At 33.9% G+C, this 22,476-nt stretch overlaps 2 protein-coding genes across 2 annotated transcripts; one reads left to right on the top strand and one right to left on the bottom strand.

Moving 5' to 3' along the window:
• Positions 1-7,991: 7,991 nt before the first annotated feature.
• Positions 7,992-15,232, top strand: LOC139877482 (cellulose synthase A catalytic subunit 1 [UDP-forming]-like). The gene is made up of 14 exons (XM_071864907.1): positions 7,992-8,232; positions 8,985-9,180; positions 9,349-9,527; positions 9,626-9,746; positions 9,826-10,021; positions 10,374-10,640; positions 10,725-11,070; positions 11,200-11,337; positions 11,844-11,969; positions 12,072-12,284; positions 12,393-12,657; positions 12,975-13,171; positions 13,702-14,052; positions 14,645-15,232. Exons 1-14 carry the CDS (start codon positions 8,152-8,154, stop codon positions 15,230-15,232), a joined length of 3,264 nt encoding a protein of 1,087 aa, XP_071721008.1. The 5' UTR covers positions 7,992-8,151.
• Positions 15,233-16,077: 845 nt separating this feature from the next.
• LOC139876200 (EG45-like domain containing protein 2) lies at positions 16,078-16,575 on the bottom strand. The gene is made up of 2 exons (XM_071863493.1): positions 16,464-16,575; positions 16,078-16,361 (listed from the first exon to the last, which is right to left on the bottom strand). The coding sequence occupies exons 1-2, from the start codon at positions 16,573-16,575 to the stop codon at positions 16,078-16,080; spliced, it is 396 nt and encodes a 131-aa protein (XP_071719594.1).
• Between the last annotated feature and the right edge of the window lie 5,901 nt (positions 16,576-22,476).

Here is a 22,476-nt window from a genome sequence, read left to right as displayed (position 1 = left end):
ACATACATATTATAGGGCGGACAATTCCTAACATTTCCTTCCTTTTATTCTCGAGATCAAAGTTTTCACCTCTATTACCCGATTGGGTGAAATCCGAGGTGTCATTATCTATTACAGCTTGTAGTTCATCTTTGGTAGATGACTCGTCTATTGAGAATATTGGGTTAGAAGGTTGTGGAATGGTGAAGTTAGGTTTGGCCTCGGGGGTAAAATTTTCAACGTTATCGTATTCCCAAGAGTACCAATTTGTCACCCTTACTTCTTCTTTATCCATTGATGGATCGATGATTTCGTCGGTAGAGGCTAATGTGTCGATATGTTGTGAAATTGGTAAGACTGAATAAAAAGTATCATCGGGATAGTTGGTGATTTCGGAGCTCTCGAATTCATCAAAATTCGATGATGTGAGATTTTCTTGCACACGACTCCTCAGATCAACAGGTGTGTAGTCTGATAGAGTTTCAGCTTGCCGGTTTACAAACTCTCTCATTTGTTCATTTTGAGCATTGAGTTCTTCGAGTTTGATTTTCATATTGTCTAATAAATTTTCAGACACGTAATTTTTCTCGTCTACTGGTTGTTGAGTTTGGATATATTCTTGGGAATAATCCCAATTTGAATTGTATTCTTCATAATCATTCCATTCAGGTTCCGTGGGTGCGTAATTTTCCATAGGAACGTAATAATAACATTCCCATGTTGAGTGATAATCTCCACAGATTTCACAACCATTTATTGTTTCGTCATTCGTGATCCAAGATTGACCGAACGAATTGTCATCAACACTCGTTTGAGAGTATTGATTTAATTGATTTTGGATATCAAAAAGAGTTTCCATAGCCTTGTTTTCAAAATTTTTCATTTTATTGCGATGGCCAAATTTTAGCTACAATGTGGTGCATTTACTAATTATCCTATTAGTTATAAAAATAGAAAAACTTATTTAAGTTGTCCAATTAATAGACTTTTCTGCTTTTGCCCACGTTTCGAATAGCCAAAAGATGCAGCAGGGAGCCAGAACCCTTTAAATCGGAAGCTCACAACTCAGCCACTAACAAATCCAACTATTACTACGAAGCAGAAAATTGTCAACGTCCATTAATTTAACCACTTAAATAATTTTTCTTTCCGTTTGAGATATTAGATAAGAAATAGAGAAAATTTCTAAGTCCTAAAAACTAAAGCGTCGAGAAATAAGAAAGAAAAAGAATGCGTGTCGAAAAACGTCGAAAAATAAAAATAAGAAAATAGCGCGTCGTAACTTAAAAGTCTAAAAATTATATCTAAAAAGTTGCGCCTAAAGGTCTAAAGGTAAATGCAATTTTATTCAGAAAACGTCAATTACTTAAAGGCACTAAAATCTATTTAAAACTAAAGCGAAAAACGGCGTCGCAAAATTCTAAAGCGCCTAAATTTTAATCTAAAGAAAAAGCACTTAAGGGATTTTACGGCAAAGCCTAAGAATCTATACATATAAAATAACTACGGAAAAACTAATTTTTAAAACTAATTGCGAATGAAAAATATACAAAATATTACGATTACACTAAATAAAAGGATACAAATTACAAAAAGTGATAAAATTACTTATTTTTATATTTATTTTATAATAGTATTAATTTTTATATATAAATAAAACTAATTAAAATTAATTATTACTAATTAATTAAAATTAAAACTAAATATTAAATTAATTAAACTAATTAGGGTTTTAAAAATAATAATAATTAATATACTCCGTATTAAATGCGATTAGGGTTCCGTGGTCAGGTCTGCCAGGGCGGCTCCGCGAGTCGCGGTGATCCGTACCAGAAAACCTCCGCAAGTCGCGGAGATTGAAAAACGTGTTTTTTTTTTTTTTTTTTATATTGTTTTTCTAAAAATATATAAAAATATATTTATACAAAAATAAATTAAAAATATAGCGTTTTGCCGAGTTCCCCGGCAGCGGCGCCAAAAATACTTGATGTCGAACGAGGTGTATATAAAATAGTTATTATTTTACTAGGAAATACTATTAAATACGATACAATTTTACACAAGATATTTATTTATTTATAGAATGGATATACTTAAACCTTGCTACAACACTTATAGGCAGTGTACCTAATCGTATAGTAGTGTAGTTTTTAGTAAGTCCGGTTCGTTCCACAGGGAGATCTTTAAGCAAAGCTCAACGCTATATTAGTTTACTTTTATAAAAATACAAATATATATATAAGTAATATTATTATTATAAAGGGGGGTTTTTACCGTTTAATGACCGGTTTGTCGATTTTAAAACTTTAGTCGCAGTTAAAACCTAATGTAAAATATAAAATAAATACAAGATTTTAAATTAAAGCGTAAAGTAAATAACGATAATGAAATTGCGAATAATAAAAATGCGATAAAATTAAATTGCGATAATTAAAAAGTACGATAATTAAAAGTGCGATAAAATAAAATAACAATAAATAAAAGTGCGATAATTAGAAGTGCAATTAAATATAAAATAAAGGAAATTAAATATGAAATAAAAGAATTATGCTTATTTAAACTTCCGTAATCATGATGTTTGACGTGTTGATTTTAGTTTTATGCCCATGGGTTAATTGTCCTTTGTCCTGGATTATTCAATATGTCCGTCTGGTTTTTGTCCATAACAGTCCATCAGTCATAAATATAAATTGCAAGTGTCCTTGTCAAATTATTATTATACCCGAAGATAAATATTCCAACTAATTGGGGATTCGAATTGTAACAAGGTTTTAATACTTTGTTTAATGAATACACCAGGTTATCGACTGCGTGTAAACCAAGGTTTTACTACTTTGTTAACAATTACACCAATTACCCTTGAATGTAATTTCACCCCTGTTTCAATTATTCTAGTGGCTATTAATCCATTCCCGTGTCCGGTTAAATGAACGATTATTCGTACAAATAAATACCCCGCCCATCGTGTCCGATCGAGTGTATATGGTAATTTATAGGGACGCCCAATTGTAAATCTTTATATTAACATTAACAAACTTTCATTTAGTTAAACAAATATAAAGCCCATTAATAGCCCATAGTCTAGTTTCCACAAGTGTCGTTCTTTTGTCCAAACCCCAATTATGGTACAAAGCCCAATTACCCAATTTTAGTAATTAGCCCAACATCATGATTACTTCGTTTTAAACAAGCATAATAATAACTTAGTTACGAGACATTAATTTAAAAAGGAGAACATAACTTACATTGAGTATTTATCGCGTAGTGTTACACGGACAGAATTTGGACTTCAAAAACCCGTAAAATAACCTTTACATAACCCGAACTAATCTAATATAACACTAATCTATACTATATATATATATTTATTTATTTATTATCTTATGGAGTATTATTATTATTATTACACACGGAGTATTATTATTATTTTTATTATATATTTTACATGCAGAACTCGAGAGCTTTTATAGCCAGAACTGAAATTCACTGCTCCGCGAGTCGCGGCCATTTTGGCCTTCCAGCTCCGCAAGTCGCGGAGGTTCCAAAACCAGCCCACAAGTTCAAGATCCAAGGCTGCCGACGGTTTTTATTTAAATATATATAATATATAAATAATTTTTATAATTATTTATATATTATATTATATTTATATACATAGTAGACTCGTAATTTTTTTTCCGTTGCGTCGAGCGTTGAGAGTTGGTTCATGTACCGGTTCCGGATTTTCGAACGTCCTTGCGTACGCTGAGATATTTTGTACTTTGCGTTTCGTAACTTGTACTCTTGTCATTTTTAGACGTTCCTTATCAATAAATTGAACCTTTTTAATTGTATCTTGTACTTTTGAGCTTTTTGGACCTTTGCGTCTTCAATTCGTTGTTTTCGCCTTTTGTCTTCGCACTTATTTAATATAAATGAATATTACATGAAAATGGAACAATTGCAACTGAAATCTTTACATATCGGAGGGATATTGATACTAAATATATGTTCATTTGGAGCACTATCAGTGTCGAACCCCGATTTGTTGGGGTGAAGTAGGACAAAAGGAAATCGGGAGTACCGGTTTGGTTTTAGAGACGAATAGTAAGATTGATATGATTAGAGGGCATTTGAAGAAGGCTCAAGATAGGCAAAAGTCGTATGCCGACAAACGTAGACGAACGATCGAATTTCAAGAAGGTGACATGGTGATGCTTAAGGTTTCGCCATGGAAAGGTATTATTCGATTCCGGAAATGAGGAAAGTTAGCTCCTCGGTTTATTGGACCATTTAAGGTTTTAGCTCGTGTTGGTGAAGTCGCGTATCGTTTGGAATTACCCGAAGAGCTTGCGGGGATCCATAATACATTTCATGTTTCTCATCTCCGTAAGTGTCTTGCGGATGATTCATCTTGGGTGCCATTAAACGAGATTGAGCTAAATAATAAGTTAGAGTATATCGAGGAACCGATTGCCATACTTGATGAGAAGGTCAAAAGGTTGAGACATAAAGAGGTTAGGACTTTTAAAGTTCAGTGGCATCGTAGTAAAGGTTCCAAGTTTACTTGGGAGCCCGAAGAATTCGTGTTGGTTTATCTTCCCTCGTGTCATGCGGCTTGGATCGCGAGGACGCGCTCCGATTTAAGTGGGGGAGAGTTGTAACACCCCGTTTTCCGTGCACGTCTAAAGGTACAAACTTAATTATTAGCACGTTTGTAACTTGTTCGTTTATGTGATTAAATGAGCCAAGTGTTAGTTTATGAGTGTGTGTATATATATATATATATATATATACACACACACACACACACACACATATACATATACATATGTATGTGTGTCGCATTGGTGTTGAGTCGTGTGAGGCTTAAGGTCGAAGCTTAGACGTGCATAGGAAGAGTGAACGAGGTGTGTTAGTGGTATAAACCATCATTTTATGCTAACTTGTCAAAGTGTTCAGGCGTAGGCTTACGCCGCGCCGCGAGGAAATGGGTCGCGCCGCGACCTATAAAGCAAATCCAGATCAGAATGTGGGTTATGAGAGGTTGTTTTTCCTTCGTAACGTCGCGCCGCAACATATAGCGCCGCGCCGCGGCATCCCTGCAGATCAGACTCCGAATTTTGCTCAAGTTAAAAAGGGTTAAGGGGTAATTTGGTCTTTTTGCGTGTAGATCTGATGTGAGCCTTTAATACCAACCACTTATCCTCTATTACTCATTTTCTTTTCCCTTTCTTTCACAATTTCCTCCCAAAACATAAAACCCACTTAGATTAAACTTAAGATTTGGAGGTGAAGATTTGTGAATCAATCCTAGGAGCAAGAATTAAAGTTATTCTCCTTGTTATTAGCTACAAGTGGATAGTTTCGGTAAGTCTCAACTCTATGTTTTGAATTTTAATTGGTTTATGCTAGGGTTTATTCATTTGGAACTTGTATGACCCATTTGAGGGTTAAATGGGTGGATTTTGGGTTAGATTGTTGAAAGAAAACCCTAACAACCATAATCTAGGGTTTGGTCTAATGAAATGGGGTTTGTAATTGTTAATGGTGTTGTAAGCAGTAAAACACTTGTTAAAATGTGGATGAAATTGTAATTAGGTCATGTTTGACAAAGTTGGAAGTGTAAGTGTTAAAATGGGTCAAAAAGGGTGATGTTGACCTAGTTTGGAGGAAATGAGTATGAATTACCCTAGGTTGTGCTAGTTAATGTTAGTAGACTTTAAATCACTAGCTTTGGCGATTTAATATGGGTCTTGGTCTTTATAGGCGATTTTGGGTGTAAGTGAGCTAATAAATGATAATGGGTCATTAAATGCTCAAAGTGTAAGTAATGTGGTAAATGTCATTAGTTGTGTATTGAATGTGTACCTATGTATTAGGTACTTTGCTCGGAGTATACGGAAGCAATTAAATCATCACCGAAGTGTTAAGGTGAGTGGAGTAATTATACGTATGTGTATATAGCGTATTTATTTGTGAATGTTATGGTATGAACCACCGAGCCGGTAGTGCCATAACATGTGTGGGATAGGATGTGAACCACGAGCCGGTAGCATCGAGTGTGAACCACGAGCCGGTAGCACTATAAACTAAGATGTGAACCATGAGCCGGTAGCATCGAGTGTGAACCACGAGCCGGTAGCACTATAAACGAGTATGACTCAAAAGCGTATGGTGTGAACCACGAGCCGGTAGCACCATAGCGTTATTGGTTAACCATATTGAGATTGTTGTTTTGTTTAGCATATAATATATATTGAGTTGAGTATATGCTAATGAAGTGGTGTGATAATGTACGACTTGTTAGTGTTACGGGTATGTTGACATGCTATTTGAGTTACAAGTTCGTATGAGGTATTTGGTATTGTGAATGCAAATGGATAGGTTATATATATGTATGTATAATTGTTGCACTCACTAAGCATTGCTTACCCTCTCGTTGTTTACCATTTTATAGGTTCCAGCTTGGACAAGGGTAAGGGCATACGGTTGAATTAGTTGTCTCCCGTTTGTGTTGACAGGAGGTGCTTTTGGGATAGCTTTTGAAGTGGCCTAACGTTTTGGGTAGTTTAGCCCCAAACCATGCTTGAGTGTCGTTTGGATTATAAACTATCATTGTAGTAGGTCAAACTTGTATTAAACTTAATTAATGGCCTTCGTGCCTTTTGTAAATATTTAAATTGTTGTACGTTTAAATGGAACTTGTGGAATGGTTTGAGTATTTAATTGGCGCGTAAATGTGTATTATATATAAAAAAAAAAATTATCGTATGGAATACGGGTTGGGTATGTTTCATTATTTATACATTTAAAGAAAATTGTACTACTATTGATATTACTTTTTAGTTTTAGGCAGAATAATAAACATCACTTTTACTCTGATATTTAGAAAATATAATAAACATTACTTAAACTCTTATATTTAAGACATGTATGCTATAAAATGTTTAAAAAGTAAGTTGTTAAGTATGATAAATTAGTGTAGATATGAAACTTTATTTATATTATATGGAGTAATTATCATTTATAAATGAACATTTTTAGATAAAAATTATAACTACAATAAATCCGAGAAGCAATAATAAAGTGAAGGTGAGAGAAAATATGAAGGACATTCTTGAAAAACAAGGTGAAAAATGAGTGGATCTATCAATTTTGTAAATGGAAATATCATCTCCCCTCCGAAATGTTTTGTCGGATTTTAGTAATCTACAATTTTTAATTTTGCCATTTCCCATTTTTTTATTGCTAAAAAATTAAGTCCCCCACTCTCTTACCTAATTTTATTTTAAACATTATAACCTTTTATTTTATAATTTTTTTTCTCAACATTATTTATTTATTTATTAACATTATTATATCATGCATATAATTAGTTTAGTATATAATCTAAAGTAAAATTTAAAATCTATTGTGCGTTTTATCTGCAATTGTAAGAGTTGTTTGCTATTTTAAAACGAATTATTGTCTTTTGAATTATGTTATGTTTATTAACATTAAGCTTTTCATTGAAAATATATAGTTATAGTTATGTATTACAAAAAGCTTTACGTACGCGATAGAGAGGTAGCCGGCGCAACACGCAAGTGACCACCTGCTTGTTAGAATCATAAACAACAAAAATGAGAGAATTTTACTAATTATTTTTGTTGAGTGAGGTTTTTTTTTTTTTTTAATTCTAGAATTTTAGTATCAAGCATTATCAACCCAATGTTTAGTTTTTTAAAAGTTCTATGAAAAAGTAAAATGTAAATTTACATTCATCTATCGGGTAAAAATTCTATTTTTCATCTCAGTTTACCATGGTAGTTATAGTCAAATAGACCAACAAGCTGATCCACATTTCCCTCAACCGGCTATTACAATTTTCATACTTATAAATTTATAATTTTAGTACACAAAACACTACGGAGTATTTATTTTTTTATATTTATAATAAAAAATAAAAAAATAAATAAAAATAATATTAATATAAAACGGCAGTGGTATAAATGAAGATTAAGACAAAGAGCATTGAGTTGAAAGAGAGATCAAGATTCATGAATGGGACATATTCTATTTAAGACAATGCACATCAAACTTGATTGATTTGATTTATCATCAAGCTTTCATCACAATCAATATAAAGTTTCAAACTTTATCATCTGGGGTCATAAATTAATCATTTTTTTTTCTTGTTTAATTTGAAAAATGGAAGCAAATGCAGGATTAGTGGCTGGATCTCATAAAAGAAATGAGTTGGTCAGAATAAGACATGATTCTGATGGAGGGGTATGTAATTATTTTTTACATTTTCTTGAATACCTGAATTTTTAGTACTTTGATTATAGATCTAAGTGTGTATGTATATTATCAGTGTACCGAAGTGAAATTAGTAGTACGAGTATTATTTAATTAATTTTGCTGAGTATGTTTAGATCTGAGTGTTTAGTTGTTTAATTAGTTTGACTAATCAGTGATGGTTGTGATTGTGACTTGTTAGTACTCCTAACATTGTTGTTCCTTAATTATGTGATTGTCTTGTATTGTGGATTCAAGATCTGAACCTTGATTATTATTATTTATTTTTATTTTTTTGTAATTTGACTTTGAAAGTTCTACTTTTCAGCTGCAGTATTGATTATTTATTGAATAAAGATCCAAACTTTGATATTTTGATGAACTGTAAATACTTAGTTTTACCTCTTAACTGGATATCAGGATATGTAATCTGTTTCAATACAATATTGATACATCTTTAGTTTTAACAAAATGTGGTTTGGTCCTCTTCTGTAAATTAAATCAAGTTCAGTTGCATCTCCTTCAATAAAGATAATGATAGGTACTTTCGAAGTGATTGTATTTGTATATTGTGAGTCGATCTATAAAAATGATTTGTTGTTGCTTTATACTGCTATTTGAATAACAAAGTTCAGTCTTTAATTTTCAAAGCTTTGATAGAACAATATTTCACTACTGAAAGATCTGATATACTTGATTATTTTAGTTTTGTTAGTTAATTCATTGTGACGTTTATAATGTAGCCGAAGCCACTGAAGAATATGAACGGGCAAATATGCCAGATTTGTGGCGACACACTTGGCCTTACTGAAAACGGTGACATTTTTGTCGCTTGCAATGAGTGTGCGTTCCCTGTTTGTAGGCCGTGTTACGAGTATGAAAGAAGAGATGGAAATCAAGCATGCCCTCAATGCAAGACTCGGTATAAAAGACACAAAGGTTAGCATATGGTCATCAAATACTTGTTATTTTCTTCTTAAACATGACCTAAATGGTTCTGTTTATAACTAAGTGGGTCGAAATTGCCACCTCTAGCTAAGAGGGTAACATCATAAAGATGATTTTTTTTATTTATTTATATATAAAAATGGAGTATGAACCTATTAGGGAGTCCTCGTGTTGATGGCGATGATGATGAGGATGATGTTGATGATCTGGAAAACGAGTTCGAATATGTTCAAGATAATGGAAAGGCGAGGCGCCAATGGCAAGAAGATTCCGAAATTTCTTCATCTTCGAGGCATGAATCTCACCAACCGGTTCCCCGTCTCACAAATGGCCAACAAGTAACTCATGAAATATTAAAACTTATTTAATATTATATGTTTATGTTTATTATTAATTATCTCATAAAGTTACTTATATATATTGGCGTTATATTCAGGTATCTGGTGAAATGCGAAGCGCCACACCAGACAATCTGTCTGTAAGAAGTACGTCGGGCCCTTTAGGCCCAGGTGACAAACATGTGCACGCACTTCCATATATCGACCCAAGACAACCAGGTGCGTTCGTTAAGCACAGTTAACCGTAAAATCACGTATTACAAACGGTAACAGTAAACTAACATTGCTGTTTTTGCAGTTCCTGTAAGAATTGTGGACCCGTCAAAGGATTTAAACACTTACGGGCTCGGAAATGTTGACTGGAAGGAAAGGGTTGAAGGGTGGAAGCTAAAACAAGATAAAAATATAACGCAAATGTCGAATCGGTACAATAGTGAAGGCAGAGGAGGTGGTGAGATTGAAGGGACGGGATCAAATGGAGAAGAGTTACAATTGTAAGCATTATTATATGTTTTGTTGTATATAATATTGGCCCGCAAATGAACCAAATACTCCACACACACACACACACATACACACACACATATATAAACACACACAGGGGCGGAATATAGTGATGGCGCCCCAGCCGGATAAAAAAAAAATTTACTCTAAAAAATAAGGTTTTTATTGGTGTTTACCACTGCTGGAAATGAAAAATTTAATAAATTTTTACACCCGCCTTATCTGTATCCGGGTTCAAGTTCCGCCACTGCACACACACATACACACACATATGTGTGTGTGTGTGTGTGCGTGTGCGTGTCAACTTGACTCTCTATGTTGATTGGGATATTTTTGTGACAGGGTTGATGATCCGGGACAAATGATGAGCCGTGTTGTGCCCATTTCGTCTACTCATTTAACTCCATATCGGGTTGTGATTATCTTACGACTGATAATTTTGGGTTTTTTCTTGCAATACCGTGTCACTCATCCCGTCAACGATGCATACCCTTTGTGGCTCGTGTCTGTTATTTGTGAGGTGTGGTTCGCTTTATCATGGCTTCTTGATCAATTTCCAAAGTGGGCTCCCGTTGAACGTGAGACCTACCTTGACCGGCTCACGTTACGGTACACAAGATTCAAACTTTATTTATTTTTTCAAATATTTATTTAAAAAAGTGAATGTTTAACAGTTGTGTGACGTTTTTTCAGGTACGATAGGGACGGGGAGCCGTCACAATTGGCACCGATAGACGTTTTTGTGAGTACGGTGGATCCGTTAAAAGAGCCACCGCTCATCACCGCTAACACGGTGTTATCGATACTGTCGGTCGAGTATCCGGTTGATAAAGTGTCGTGTTATGTATCTGACGATGGTTCTGCAATGCTCACGTTCGAGTCTCTTTCTGAGACGGCGGAGTTTGCGAAAAAGTGGGTCCCGTTCTGTAAGAAGCATAGTATTGAGCCGCGAGCCCCCGAGTTTTATTTTGCTCAGAAGATTGATTACTTGAAAGACAAGATTCAGCCGTCTTTCGTTAAAGAACGTAGAGCAATGAAAGTGAGTTTCATATCCTCTTATTATGCTACATAAACAATTTACCTTAAAGACCCTTGAATATGTTTATGTTGTAATGATTATATTATATGCTTGTTGTTAATGGTTTATATTAAAATATATGTATGACAGAGAGAATATGAAGAATTTAAAGTGCGGATTAACGCGCTTGTAGCAAAAGCGCAAAAGACGCCGGAAGAAGGTTGGACGATGCAAGACGGAACACCATGGCCCGGAAATAACCCCCGAGATCATCCTGGAATGATCCAGGTATTCACTGATAAATTCGGAAATTTTGTTGACTTTCTTATATATTGATATTATTGTTGATGTTGACTTTCAAAATATTGATTATTGTTGACTTTCTTATATATTGATTATTAAATATTAAATTAATGATGGATGTGAAAAATGGGTCTAGTCAGGAAGGTTGAATAATGGGGTCCGAAGCGCATGGTTTTGGAAGGGGTTGAAATGGGCGAAGATTGGGTTGACCCAAAACACTTCTTGTTATTGAGTCTAGATTCTTACCAACTAATAAGACGTTACATATGATCAGAATAAACCACGTAATTAGTATTTACAATGATAATCCTACTTTTTGAATAGAACGATTCATGACTTTTATGCCTTAAGAATACACATTAGGTGACTTTGACCCGTTCTTCTTAGCCATTTGACCCATAATAAATAAAAGTAGCCAAAATCAACCCGTTCATAAGTTAGTAGTTTGAAATTGCAATAATGATTGTTTTTCATTTTATATGGTTGAATAGGTGTTTTTGGGACACAATGGAGGTTTGGATACAGACAACAACGAGCTACCTCGTCTGGTTTACGTCTCTCGTGAAAAGCGTCCGGGCTTCCAACATCACAAAAAAGCCGGTGCCATGAACGCTTTGGTTCGTAACGTTTGATACCTTTTAAACATTTCTGTATCATTATCATATCTTTCTTCAAGTGCCTAATTGTTTATCAATATACAACATTGTATGGTATTCCAGATTAGGGTTTCAGCAGTCTTAACAAATGGTGCATATCTGTTGAACGTCGATTGTGATCACTACTTTAATAACAGTAAAGCGCTTAAAGAAGCCATGTGTTTCATGATGGACCCCGCTTACGGGAAAAAAACATGTTATGTTCAATTTCCACAAAGATTCGATGGGATCGATTTGCACGATCGATATGCTAATCGCAATATTGTCTTCTTCGATGTGAGTTCCCTGCTGTTATTAGTACTCTGCTTTCAACTTTACAGAGGTCAAAAAGTCAAATTTTGACTTCAATCGTTTTTTTTTCTTGACTCTGACTTGTTTATGCAGATCAACTTGAAAGGGCTAGATGGTATTCAGGGACCGGTTTATGTTGGGACGGGTTGCTGTTTCAATCGACAAGCTTTGTATGGATACGATCCTGTTTTAACAGAGGCTGATTTAGAACCAAATATTATTGTTAAGAGTTGTTGTGGTTCACGGAAAAAGTCAAGAAACAGTAATAAAAAGTACAACGATAAAAAACGTGGAATGAAAAGAACCGAATCGAACACTCCCATGTTCAACATGGATGATATTGATGAGGGCATTGAAGGTTTTACCTTTACCTTTACACTCGTGTTTATGAGTTTTAACCATTTGTATTATCCCCTCTGTCTCATATTAATTGTTCAGTATTCTTTTTTTTTTTTTTTTGATATGTCTCGAACTAATTTGACACTTAATTGTACCCTTAATTATATGCATATAAAAGACAAACTGCTAGGTAAAAGGTAAGAGTTAAAACTGTAAAGTAAAAAAAAAAAAACCAATGTAATAATAATAATAATAATTTTTAAATTGGGACGGATGGAGTAATAAGGTTCATTTCGCCGGTTGCATTTATGTTGACTACTATTTCTATAATTTTAGGATATGACGAGGAAAGATCGTTACTTATGTCTCAAAAGAGCTTAGAGAAACGATTTGGTCAATCTCCCGTTTTTGTTGCGGCGACGTTTATGGAAATGGGAGGCATTCCGCCAACTACCGATCCCGCTATCCTTTTGAAGGAAGCTATTCATGTTATTAGCTGCGGTTACGAGGACAAAACCGACTGGGGCAAAGAGGTAATTTTGCATAATATTATGCCTAATAAATTACTTATAAAGTTATACTATAAAAAGGATTTTGCTAGGGCTGTCGTGAACGCGCATTAAACAGTATTCATGTAACCGACACCACAAAAATAATAAAGTAATCGCTATGTACAACTGTTTAAGGGCTGGGCTGCCTTGTTAACGCTTTAAACAGTTGTACATTCATGTAACCACCACCACAAAATTAATAAGTAACCGCTATGTACAACAGTTGTACATTCATGTAACCGCCACGACAAAATTAATAAGTAACCGCTATGTACAACTGTTTAAGGGCTGCCGTGAACGCGCTTTGAACAGTTGAACATTCATGTAACCGCCACTACAAAATTAATAAGTAACCGCTATGTACAACTGTTTAAAGCGCGTTAACTAGAACCCTTACAGTGTCGTTAGCAAAGTATTAAGAAAAATTGTTCCTTTTCGACATTTGACATTTGACCCTGCTAGCCTTTGATAATATGATCAGGAAGCTTTAAATCTTGTTTGTTTATGATCAGATTGGATGGATATACGGGTCGGTGACGGAAGATATTTTGACTGGATTCAAGATGCACACACGGGGATGGATATCGATTTACTGCATGCCGCCACGTCCTGCTTTCAAGGGTTCTGCTCCTATCAATCTTTCTGATCGTTTAAACCAAGTTCTTCGGTGGGCCCTAGGTTCTATCGAGATCTTACTAAGCAGGCATTGTCCCATTTGGTATGGGTATAATGGTAAATTAAAACTCCTGGAAAGACTCGCATACATTAATACGATTGTCTATCCTCTCACGTCGCTCCCATTGCTTGCTTACTGTGTACTTCCTGCCGTCTGTCTTCTCACCGGAAAGTTTATCATTCCCGAGGTATGTCAATAGTCAACTACAAGAAAGTCAAACTTCATTCAATAGTCAAACGTAATTATTTTGAACTCCAAGATCGATGATGTTATTTTGACACTCAACCAAAAATCTAAGGTGAATTGATGTCCATAACAAGGTTGGAAAAGTCGCGAGACGGAGACGAATTGAGTTGGGGTCTAGTCGGACGTTGACTAACGTTGACTTTTAGTAATATATATACTGTATTTAACATGTATATATTACACATAAATATATCAAACATATGTATAGGGCACGAAATCCAATAAATGTCCTAACTTTGACCAATCTTGACTTTGACCGACTCAGACCCGATTCAAACCGAATTTGACTGACTTTGACGTTATTAGCATTGACCAAATAATTAGATGTTTTTGGGCGAAACGGGACGAACTGGTCACCAAACCGACTAGCCGGCTGAGACGGCCGCCGTTTACGACATTGGTCCATAACAAGCAATGTAATTAGAAAGTTGCTGGTCTAATCTAATTTTACTGAATAATCATGTCATTATTGTACATAAAGTTTATTGAAGTTTGACTTTAAAAGTCAACATTTTGTTTGTGTTTTCCTGCAGATAAGCAACTATGCAAGTATGTGGTTTATTCTTCTCTTTATCTCCATCGCCGCCACCGGAATCTTAGAACTCAGGTGGAGTGGTGTAAGCATCGAAGACTGGTGGAGAAACGAACAGTTTTGGGTCATCGGTGGAACTTCGGCCCATCTTTTCGCCGTTTTTCAAGGTCTCTTAAAAGTCCTCGCCGGAATCGACACCAATTTTACTGTCACATCAAAAGCCTCCGACGAAGACGGCGATTTCGCCGAACTATATCTTTTCAAATGGACCGCCCTCTTAATCCCGCCTACAACCGTACTTATCGTCAATTTAGTCGGCATCGTTTCGGGTGTTTCGTCTGCAATCAACAGTGGGTACCAGTCGTGGGGCCCATTATTTGGGAAACTGTTTTTCGCTATTTGGGTTATTGTTCATTTGTACCCGTTCCTTAAAGGTTTGATGGGTCGCCAAAACCGAACGCCGACTATTGTTATTGTGTGGTCGATTCTGCTCGCATCGATTTTCTCTCTTCTGTGGGTTCGGATTGACCCGTTTACGACAAGTGACAAGCTTGATGCAATTAGAGGTCAGTGTGGGATAGATTGTTAGGTATATAAACATGTCACTTTTAGGTAAGTTTTCAAAGTTCATCATCTATGTAACACATACTATAATTTCTATCTATTATTATTATCTTTACACGTTAAAATGTACTAAAATTTTGTTATAAATGTACTCATCTCATCTTTTACTAGATATTTATCAATAATTTCTATCTATAACAAAATTTTGTTACAAATTTTGTTCTAAGCTTGTAATCACTGTAGGGTGATAGAACTTTGGTAAAACTCAGCGAGTACTCGCCGAGTTCTCGGTTCAATTACCCGTACGATCTCGGTCTAAACTCCGGATTACTCGAAAAATTGGTCAAAAATCGGTCAAAATCGGTACAAGCCAAACTTGGTTGACATCCTATTACTCCCTTCGGCCGATTACTCCCTGGGTGCTCCCCAAGTATTCGAGTAATCCCCGAAAATTTTCTACCAAGTACTTTCCGAGTCGCGAGTTTATTATTGTTCTATGTAATCAATTATTTAAAGTTTTGACATTTTCCAATATTTTAACATATATTAGCATTTTTTAAGCCTTCTGATTGTCATCACGGAACGGATTCATTAAAACGGATAAACAGATAAAGTTTTCGTTGTTCAGGCACATAACATATTCATTAATGGTTATAATATACAACGTTTAACTACATTCGAAAGGAGGACATAAGTCATCGGCGACGCAACAAACTTGCATAATTCTGTAACGAATAACATGGCACCCTAAACACAATTCCTGCACCATGTATGTCATATCCTGAAACAAAAACGAGGATAAAATTTAAATGATCGAATACAAAAGCTTAAAGATGAGATACTATAATAAGAAAAAGGCTAAAGATTTACTCACTCAACATATTCGACGTTGATTTTTGTCCTTTGAGATTTAGAGATGGCAGAAAATGCATCATTAGACAAGAGCATAGTGGACGGACATGGCCGTTTGGAACAAAAATCAACAACCTTAACATCGATGGTGCCATCTTTGCACGGTTTATTATTTCCGCTCAGACATTTCAACCTGTAACGCCTACCACATGCCGCCCCGTTATCCCAAAGTCCTTCGCTTACTGATACAAATAAGTTCCCTGATGGAAACTGATCTTGTTGGTTGCCATTGCACTTTGTAGCTACATGCAAAAAAAAAAAATGTGACTTCTTTTTGTTTTTTTAACTTAACAAAGTTTTATATAAGATTTAGAAACAATGGGTTATTTGAAATATGAACTTACGAGTATAAGGAGGGTCATAAGAAGAAGCAGTGCCAATATCACCCAATGCATAATTGAAGTTATTATAAATAGTTAATAAAATAAATAAGCTCACAATCACAGCCATTGCCATCACTAATCACTCTTAGATGTACAATATCTTTAGAGTTAAGACTTAAGATGTACAATATATATATAGACACGCACACGTGTGTTATACACTTATACTCCGTAATTAAATTTATATGTATATATTTAGGGGGATGATTCTCACACACCCTTTTTTATCCTCACACACCTATTTTAACCTTTTACTCTTCTAATAATACTCAATTGGTGTGTGAGGATCAAAAAAGTAACCTTTTACTCTTCTAATAATACTCAATTGGTGTGTGAGGATCAAAAAAGTGTGTGTGAGAATTATCCCCCATATATTTAATGTAAAGTTGTTGACTGCTCAACTATATGATTGTATGGCGATGGCTGCTGTTATATAAAAAGATTACATGTATATGTATATAGAGTGTAAAGCAACTGGTTATCCAATCGCGACGACTGATGTTTTTAGTGTCTTTTATATGTTAAAGTTCGATGTCTTAAGCTATTATATTTATATTAGTTTTTCAAAATTTTAAAATTTTCCCCCTTCGAGAAAATTTCTGGGGTATAAAATTATGTAAATTCTTACTTTTTGTCTTTAAGAAGACGCACTTTTTGTCTCCTAGTAAAAGTTCACGACTTAGAGATCATGTGATTGATAAATATCATTAGCTAATAGTCTATTATTACCTGAGTATTTGTGACAACCCGGAAATTTCTGACCAAATTTAAACTTTATATTTAAATATTTAATGTTTCCGATACGATAAGCAAAGTCTGTAATATTGATTCTCAAAATTTTTGAACTAATGTTATATATTCAGTTAACCTTTGACTATTGACCGACGATTCACGAACATCTATTTGTAAATAGATATATATATATATATATATATATATATATATATATATATATATATATATATATATATATATATATATATATATATATATATATATATATATATATATAATAAGTTGGAATATTAATTATTAAAATTATTCATAAATAACTTGCAATGTGTATTTAAAAACTGATTTATATATATTAAATAAAGATATATACATATATATAATTTCAAGTTATTTAGTAAACGATAGTAACATTCGTTTATTGATTCGATTGATATGTAGATAAGTTAACTAAAGCGTTTAAGATGAACCAGTAAAACACTAATTTGCTACAGTATTTTCGAATTGCTACAGTACCCGAAAAGCTACAGTGCTTTCGAAAATCACTATTTGCTACAGTAAAAAAACTTTGCTACATTAACTTTGCTACAGTAAAACACTATTTCAAAATAAAAATGTATATATGTATATACTACGAGACGATGATTTATAGAAGCAAATAACCAAAACACTTAATTGATTAAAGCTACACTTTGAGTGACATAGTTTATCAATGATTAAGTTTAATTTTTGATAAAGGTACACGTCGCGTAACGAAAAGTACTTGTTTTCTAAGCGTACGAAAATGCATTCGAGAAACCGAAACCGGGACATAAGTCGAGTGACAACGTACGAGTCATCGGACCAAAAATTACAAGTCAACTATGCACGTGAATATAATATAATATATAATTAATTATATAAATTAAATATATTATATATAATTTAATAATATGTCGACGAGCTATGAAACAAAAACATGTGAGCTGTCATGGGCACCCATGCGATCGCATGGGATTTACCCCTTCAAGCCATGCGATCGCATGGCAGGGTTGGTGAGGCCAGGTTCTATAAATTGATCGAATTCTGCTCTGGTCTCATTCATTTTCATATACTCCGTAATCATTTACTTATTTATATTATTATTATTAATATTATTATTATTATTATTAAGATTAATATTATTATTATTAATCTTATTATTGTTATTATTATTATTATTAGCATTAGTATTATTAGGAGTGATATTATTAGTATTATACATAAAATACTACGACAAGGGTACGAGCGAGTTATTTCAAACGTATTTTTCGAGAGTAATAGAGCTAAGAAAATTATGGGTTATAGCTATGGAGGTTATGGGTATGGTTCAGGGGTATAGCTCGTGAGGTCAACCTACCGTTTATCATCTCCGTTGCGTCTACGTACTTTCCTGCAATATTGAATCTCAATATTGGTACGTGAGCATTCATATCTTAACTTTTATATATTAATAGTGTATCCCTGACTAGTGCTCGAGTATTTATGTTATGCATGCTTGTATGCTTTAATTTTGTCGTTAGATAGTTTATGATGAATCACGAATTTGATACATATGTTACTGATATAAAGTATATGATATGCATGTTTTTGGAAAGCTGACGAAAAATTATTAACTTTTCATTTAGAAATCGCGTGATTTCGATGAGCGGATTAAAAGATATGGTCAACTGAATTATGGTTGACATTAATTGAAATTGTGTTTGAAACTGTAAATTTATATTTAAACAACTTGTCTATGAGATTGATAAAGTGGATTTTTTTGATATTACGAATAGAGTAAATGAATTTCTATATAAGGTACGTTTTGTTTTGTTGACCAATTGTCAAAGTTGACTGTCTTATCATGTTTTAAAGCTTTATAAACACTATAATCTAGTTTTACAAGTATTGGAAAACTATATGAAATGTTAAAATATATCCAATTGCCATGATCATTCAAATACAATATAACTCTTGAAATAAATAATGTTTTGAGTTTGATAAACTATAAATTCGTTCAACTATCAAGACTTATACTATGTTAATATAATAAACATGTATAGATTTAAAGATCATATTGGGTCAGGTTGACTTTTGAAATGACTTTTGTTAACTTTCACATGTCAGTCTCGAGCATTAGGATTTTATTACGCTATGACCTGACCTAGCTTGCTAGACATGTATTGACCAACATATTTCTCTAGGTTGAGATCTACGGTTATTTTGCATTCCGAGTTTCGGTCGCATTTCAGTGAATGACCTTATGTGCTGCTAAGGTGAGTTTCATTTGCTCCCTTTTTAATTGTTTTTGCAATATATATTTTTGGGCTGAGAATACATGCATTTTATTTTAAACACAATGGATACAAGTACATACTAAATTCTACACTGAGTTTGAACCGAAAATCCCTTAGCTTTGGTAACTAGTAACTGCCAGTTATAAGAACTGGTGGACGCGAGTAGTAGTATATGGATCCATAGGGCTTGATATCCCCGTCCGAGCTAGAGCACTAGCCTTTTAACGGACGTATGCTATTTGAGAAGCGTACACGTTGATTTGCGTGTATTATTAAGATGATTATACAAAGGGTATAAAATATATATACGTTAAGTTTAGTTATCAGGGTGCTCAATTTCGTAGAATATTTTGATAAACGTTTCTGGATGAAACAACTGAAAACTTGTGATTCACCTTTATATACAGGTTATGCGCAACATTAAAACTATGAACTCACCAACCTTTGTGTTGACACTTTTTAGTATGTTTATTCTCAGGTTCCTAGAAGTCTTCCGCTGTTTGCTTATACGTTATACAAGCTATGTGCATGGAGTCATACATGCTTTATTCAAGAAAACTTTGCATTCACAAAATCATCACCATGTATCTTATTTTGACTGCATTATCAACGAATGTGGTATTGTAAACTATTATATACAGTGATTGTCTATACGTAGAAATCATCAGACGTCGAAAACCTTGAATTTATATATTCATTTATGGTGTGCCTTTTCAAAAGAATGCAATGTTTACAAAACGTATCATATAGAGGTCAAAACTTCACTATGAAATCGATGAATGATGTATTCGTCCAAATGAATTTGGACGGGTCGTCACAGTATTCATCATCGGTTAGTGAATTTTATATGAAATTGTTGATTGTGGATCATTTTTAGATACGAGTACTTATTATATATTTTGATTCAGTAATAGATTATAATTTTATTCAGTTACCAATCATTCTTGTAAGTTTATTCAGTTACCAATCATTCTTGTATTGCATTAAATTAACAGTTATAAAACAATAAAAGGTACTAGTATAATAAGAGATAATGCCACATGTTTATATAGAAATTTGAATATAAGAAGATAAAGTATAACTATAATTATATTGATCAAAGGGATAAACTATAACATTTCATCTTCATCCAACTTTTCATGAAACCTACTTTCCATAGGTTTGGCTAATTAAAGTAAAAAGATTTTAACACCTACCACTAATTACACATTATTATATAAATGGTCAACCTTGATGGTGGGATCTCTTTTATATTTTATTAATAATCATATGTTAGTTTGTTGGTGATTTTAGTGTGATCCAACATAATTAATGTTTAATGTTATTGGATTAATTGGTTGAAAGTGGAAGTGATTGCTTGATACTCTACACGAATTCGAGAAGTGTGGAGTCAGGGACGGAGCTTGAACCATCTAGTTGAGGGGGCCAAAATTGTTCGAAGTTAAATGTACTTCTAATACATATGAAAAACTTATATAAAGTCATCTTTTGAACAAATACATGAACTAAATGAACAACACACTATTACATAAAATATATTCCGTGTTAACGTATTACAAACTTTTGATTAACAAAAACGACTTGAATGTATTATATATCGATTTACTGAAACTTTCAAGTTTATATTCATCATCTTTTCTATGTATAAAAGTTTAGACATGATAACAAGAACTTACGTTTATCATTATCAATAATTAAATTCACTATTGAATTGTCATATAACACTCAAAATAAAATTGTACTTATGATTGTTATCTTTTTTATTTTTTGAATTAAAAAAAAAATAAGATGTGATGAGTATAGTTTAAAGTAAAATTGAATTTATGAGATATAGATTAAAGAAAATATAACATATATCAATATATTAATGTCTCAATGTTAGTTCTTTTATTTATGAGTAACCAAAAAGATAAATGTTACCTATTTGTTAGCCATACTAATATGAATTTCATAGCTTTAAGTCTAACTTGTGGGGTGGCCACAGCCCCCTCTAGCGTCCATTATCCTCCGTCATTGTGTGGAGTACACATTCGTAAAGAGTTAGAACAATCATTTAGTGTATAGTTGAATTAGGATAAAAAACTTAGAAATATCAAAATCTAGTTATAAGCCGCGCCGTGGCTATGAGAGCCGCGCCGCTGCTCAAAGGGTGAAATTGATGCCGAGAGGAAAAGCAAAGTTGGATATTGGGCTCAGTGTTAAGCCGCGGCGCGACTCATCTAGCCGCGGCGCAGCTTAAAGCATGAAAACTGAACTGGTGCCTTTTTTGACCCAAAAGGCATGTTGATTCAAAACGTTGCGTATAATTTCCTGTTCAGTTTGGGATGCTTTTTGATGGGAAAATAGTCACAACGGACAATCTACAAAGCGAAAACAAACCCGTTTGACCAATACTTTCCCGACCCGTATGAACCCGTGAGGATGCTAACAAACAAGCTATACCACAATCATCACAAATCAGTCCCAATTCTGTCCCAAATCAGTAAATACGACACAATACACACGAGACTTTTTACGTGGAAAACCCCTCAAAATCGAGAGTAAAAACCACGGGACTCGTAAGCCACTTAAATTCCACTATCATCAACAAAGAGAACAATACAATAGGTCTTCTCTAGATCATATAGAGGTATACAACATCATCATACTCTTGAACTACAACAATCAACAAGTATATGAACAACCTAAAAAGACAAAAGAGGAATTATCTCACCCAAAAATCTGCTCTCTGTTCCAGCAGCAAGAACACGACCTACAGACCTTATTAGACGAATTCAACGGTTGAAAATGTTGGCACTGATGTCAGGAAGACACAGTCCAAAATTTGTGAAGATTCAACGGTCGGATCTCCGGGGATCGAAGGTTTTCTGGCCTGCTGTCACTGTAGACGGGAATTGGGGTTTTGACTCTTTTTCTTGATCTCTCTTGCACTCTTGATAATGAAA

The sequence above is a fragment of the Rutidosis leptorrhynchoides genome, chromosome 11, assembly GCF_046630445.1.
Source record: "Rutidosis leptorrhynchoides isolate AG116_Rl617_1_P2 chromosome 11, CSIRO_AGI_Rlap_v1, whole genome shotgun sequence".
Taxonomy (NCBI): domain Eukaryota; kingdom Viridiplantae; phylum Streptophyta; class Magnoliopsida; order Asterales; family Asteraceae; genus Rutidosis; species Rutidosis leptorrhynchoides.
Note: the sequence above shows the minus strand (reverse complement) of the source record. Positions and strands in the feature narration are given on the sequence as shown.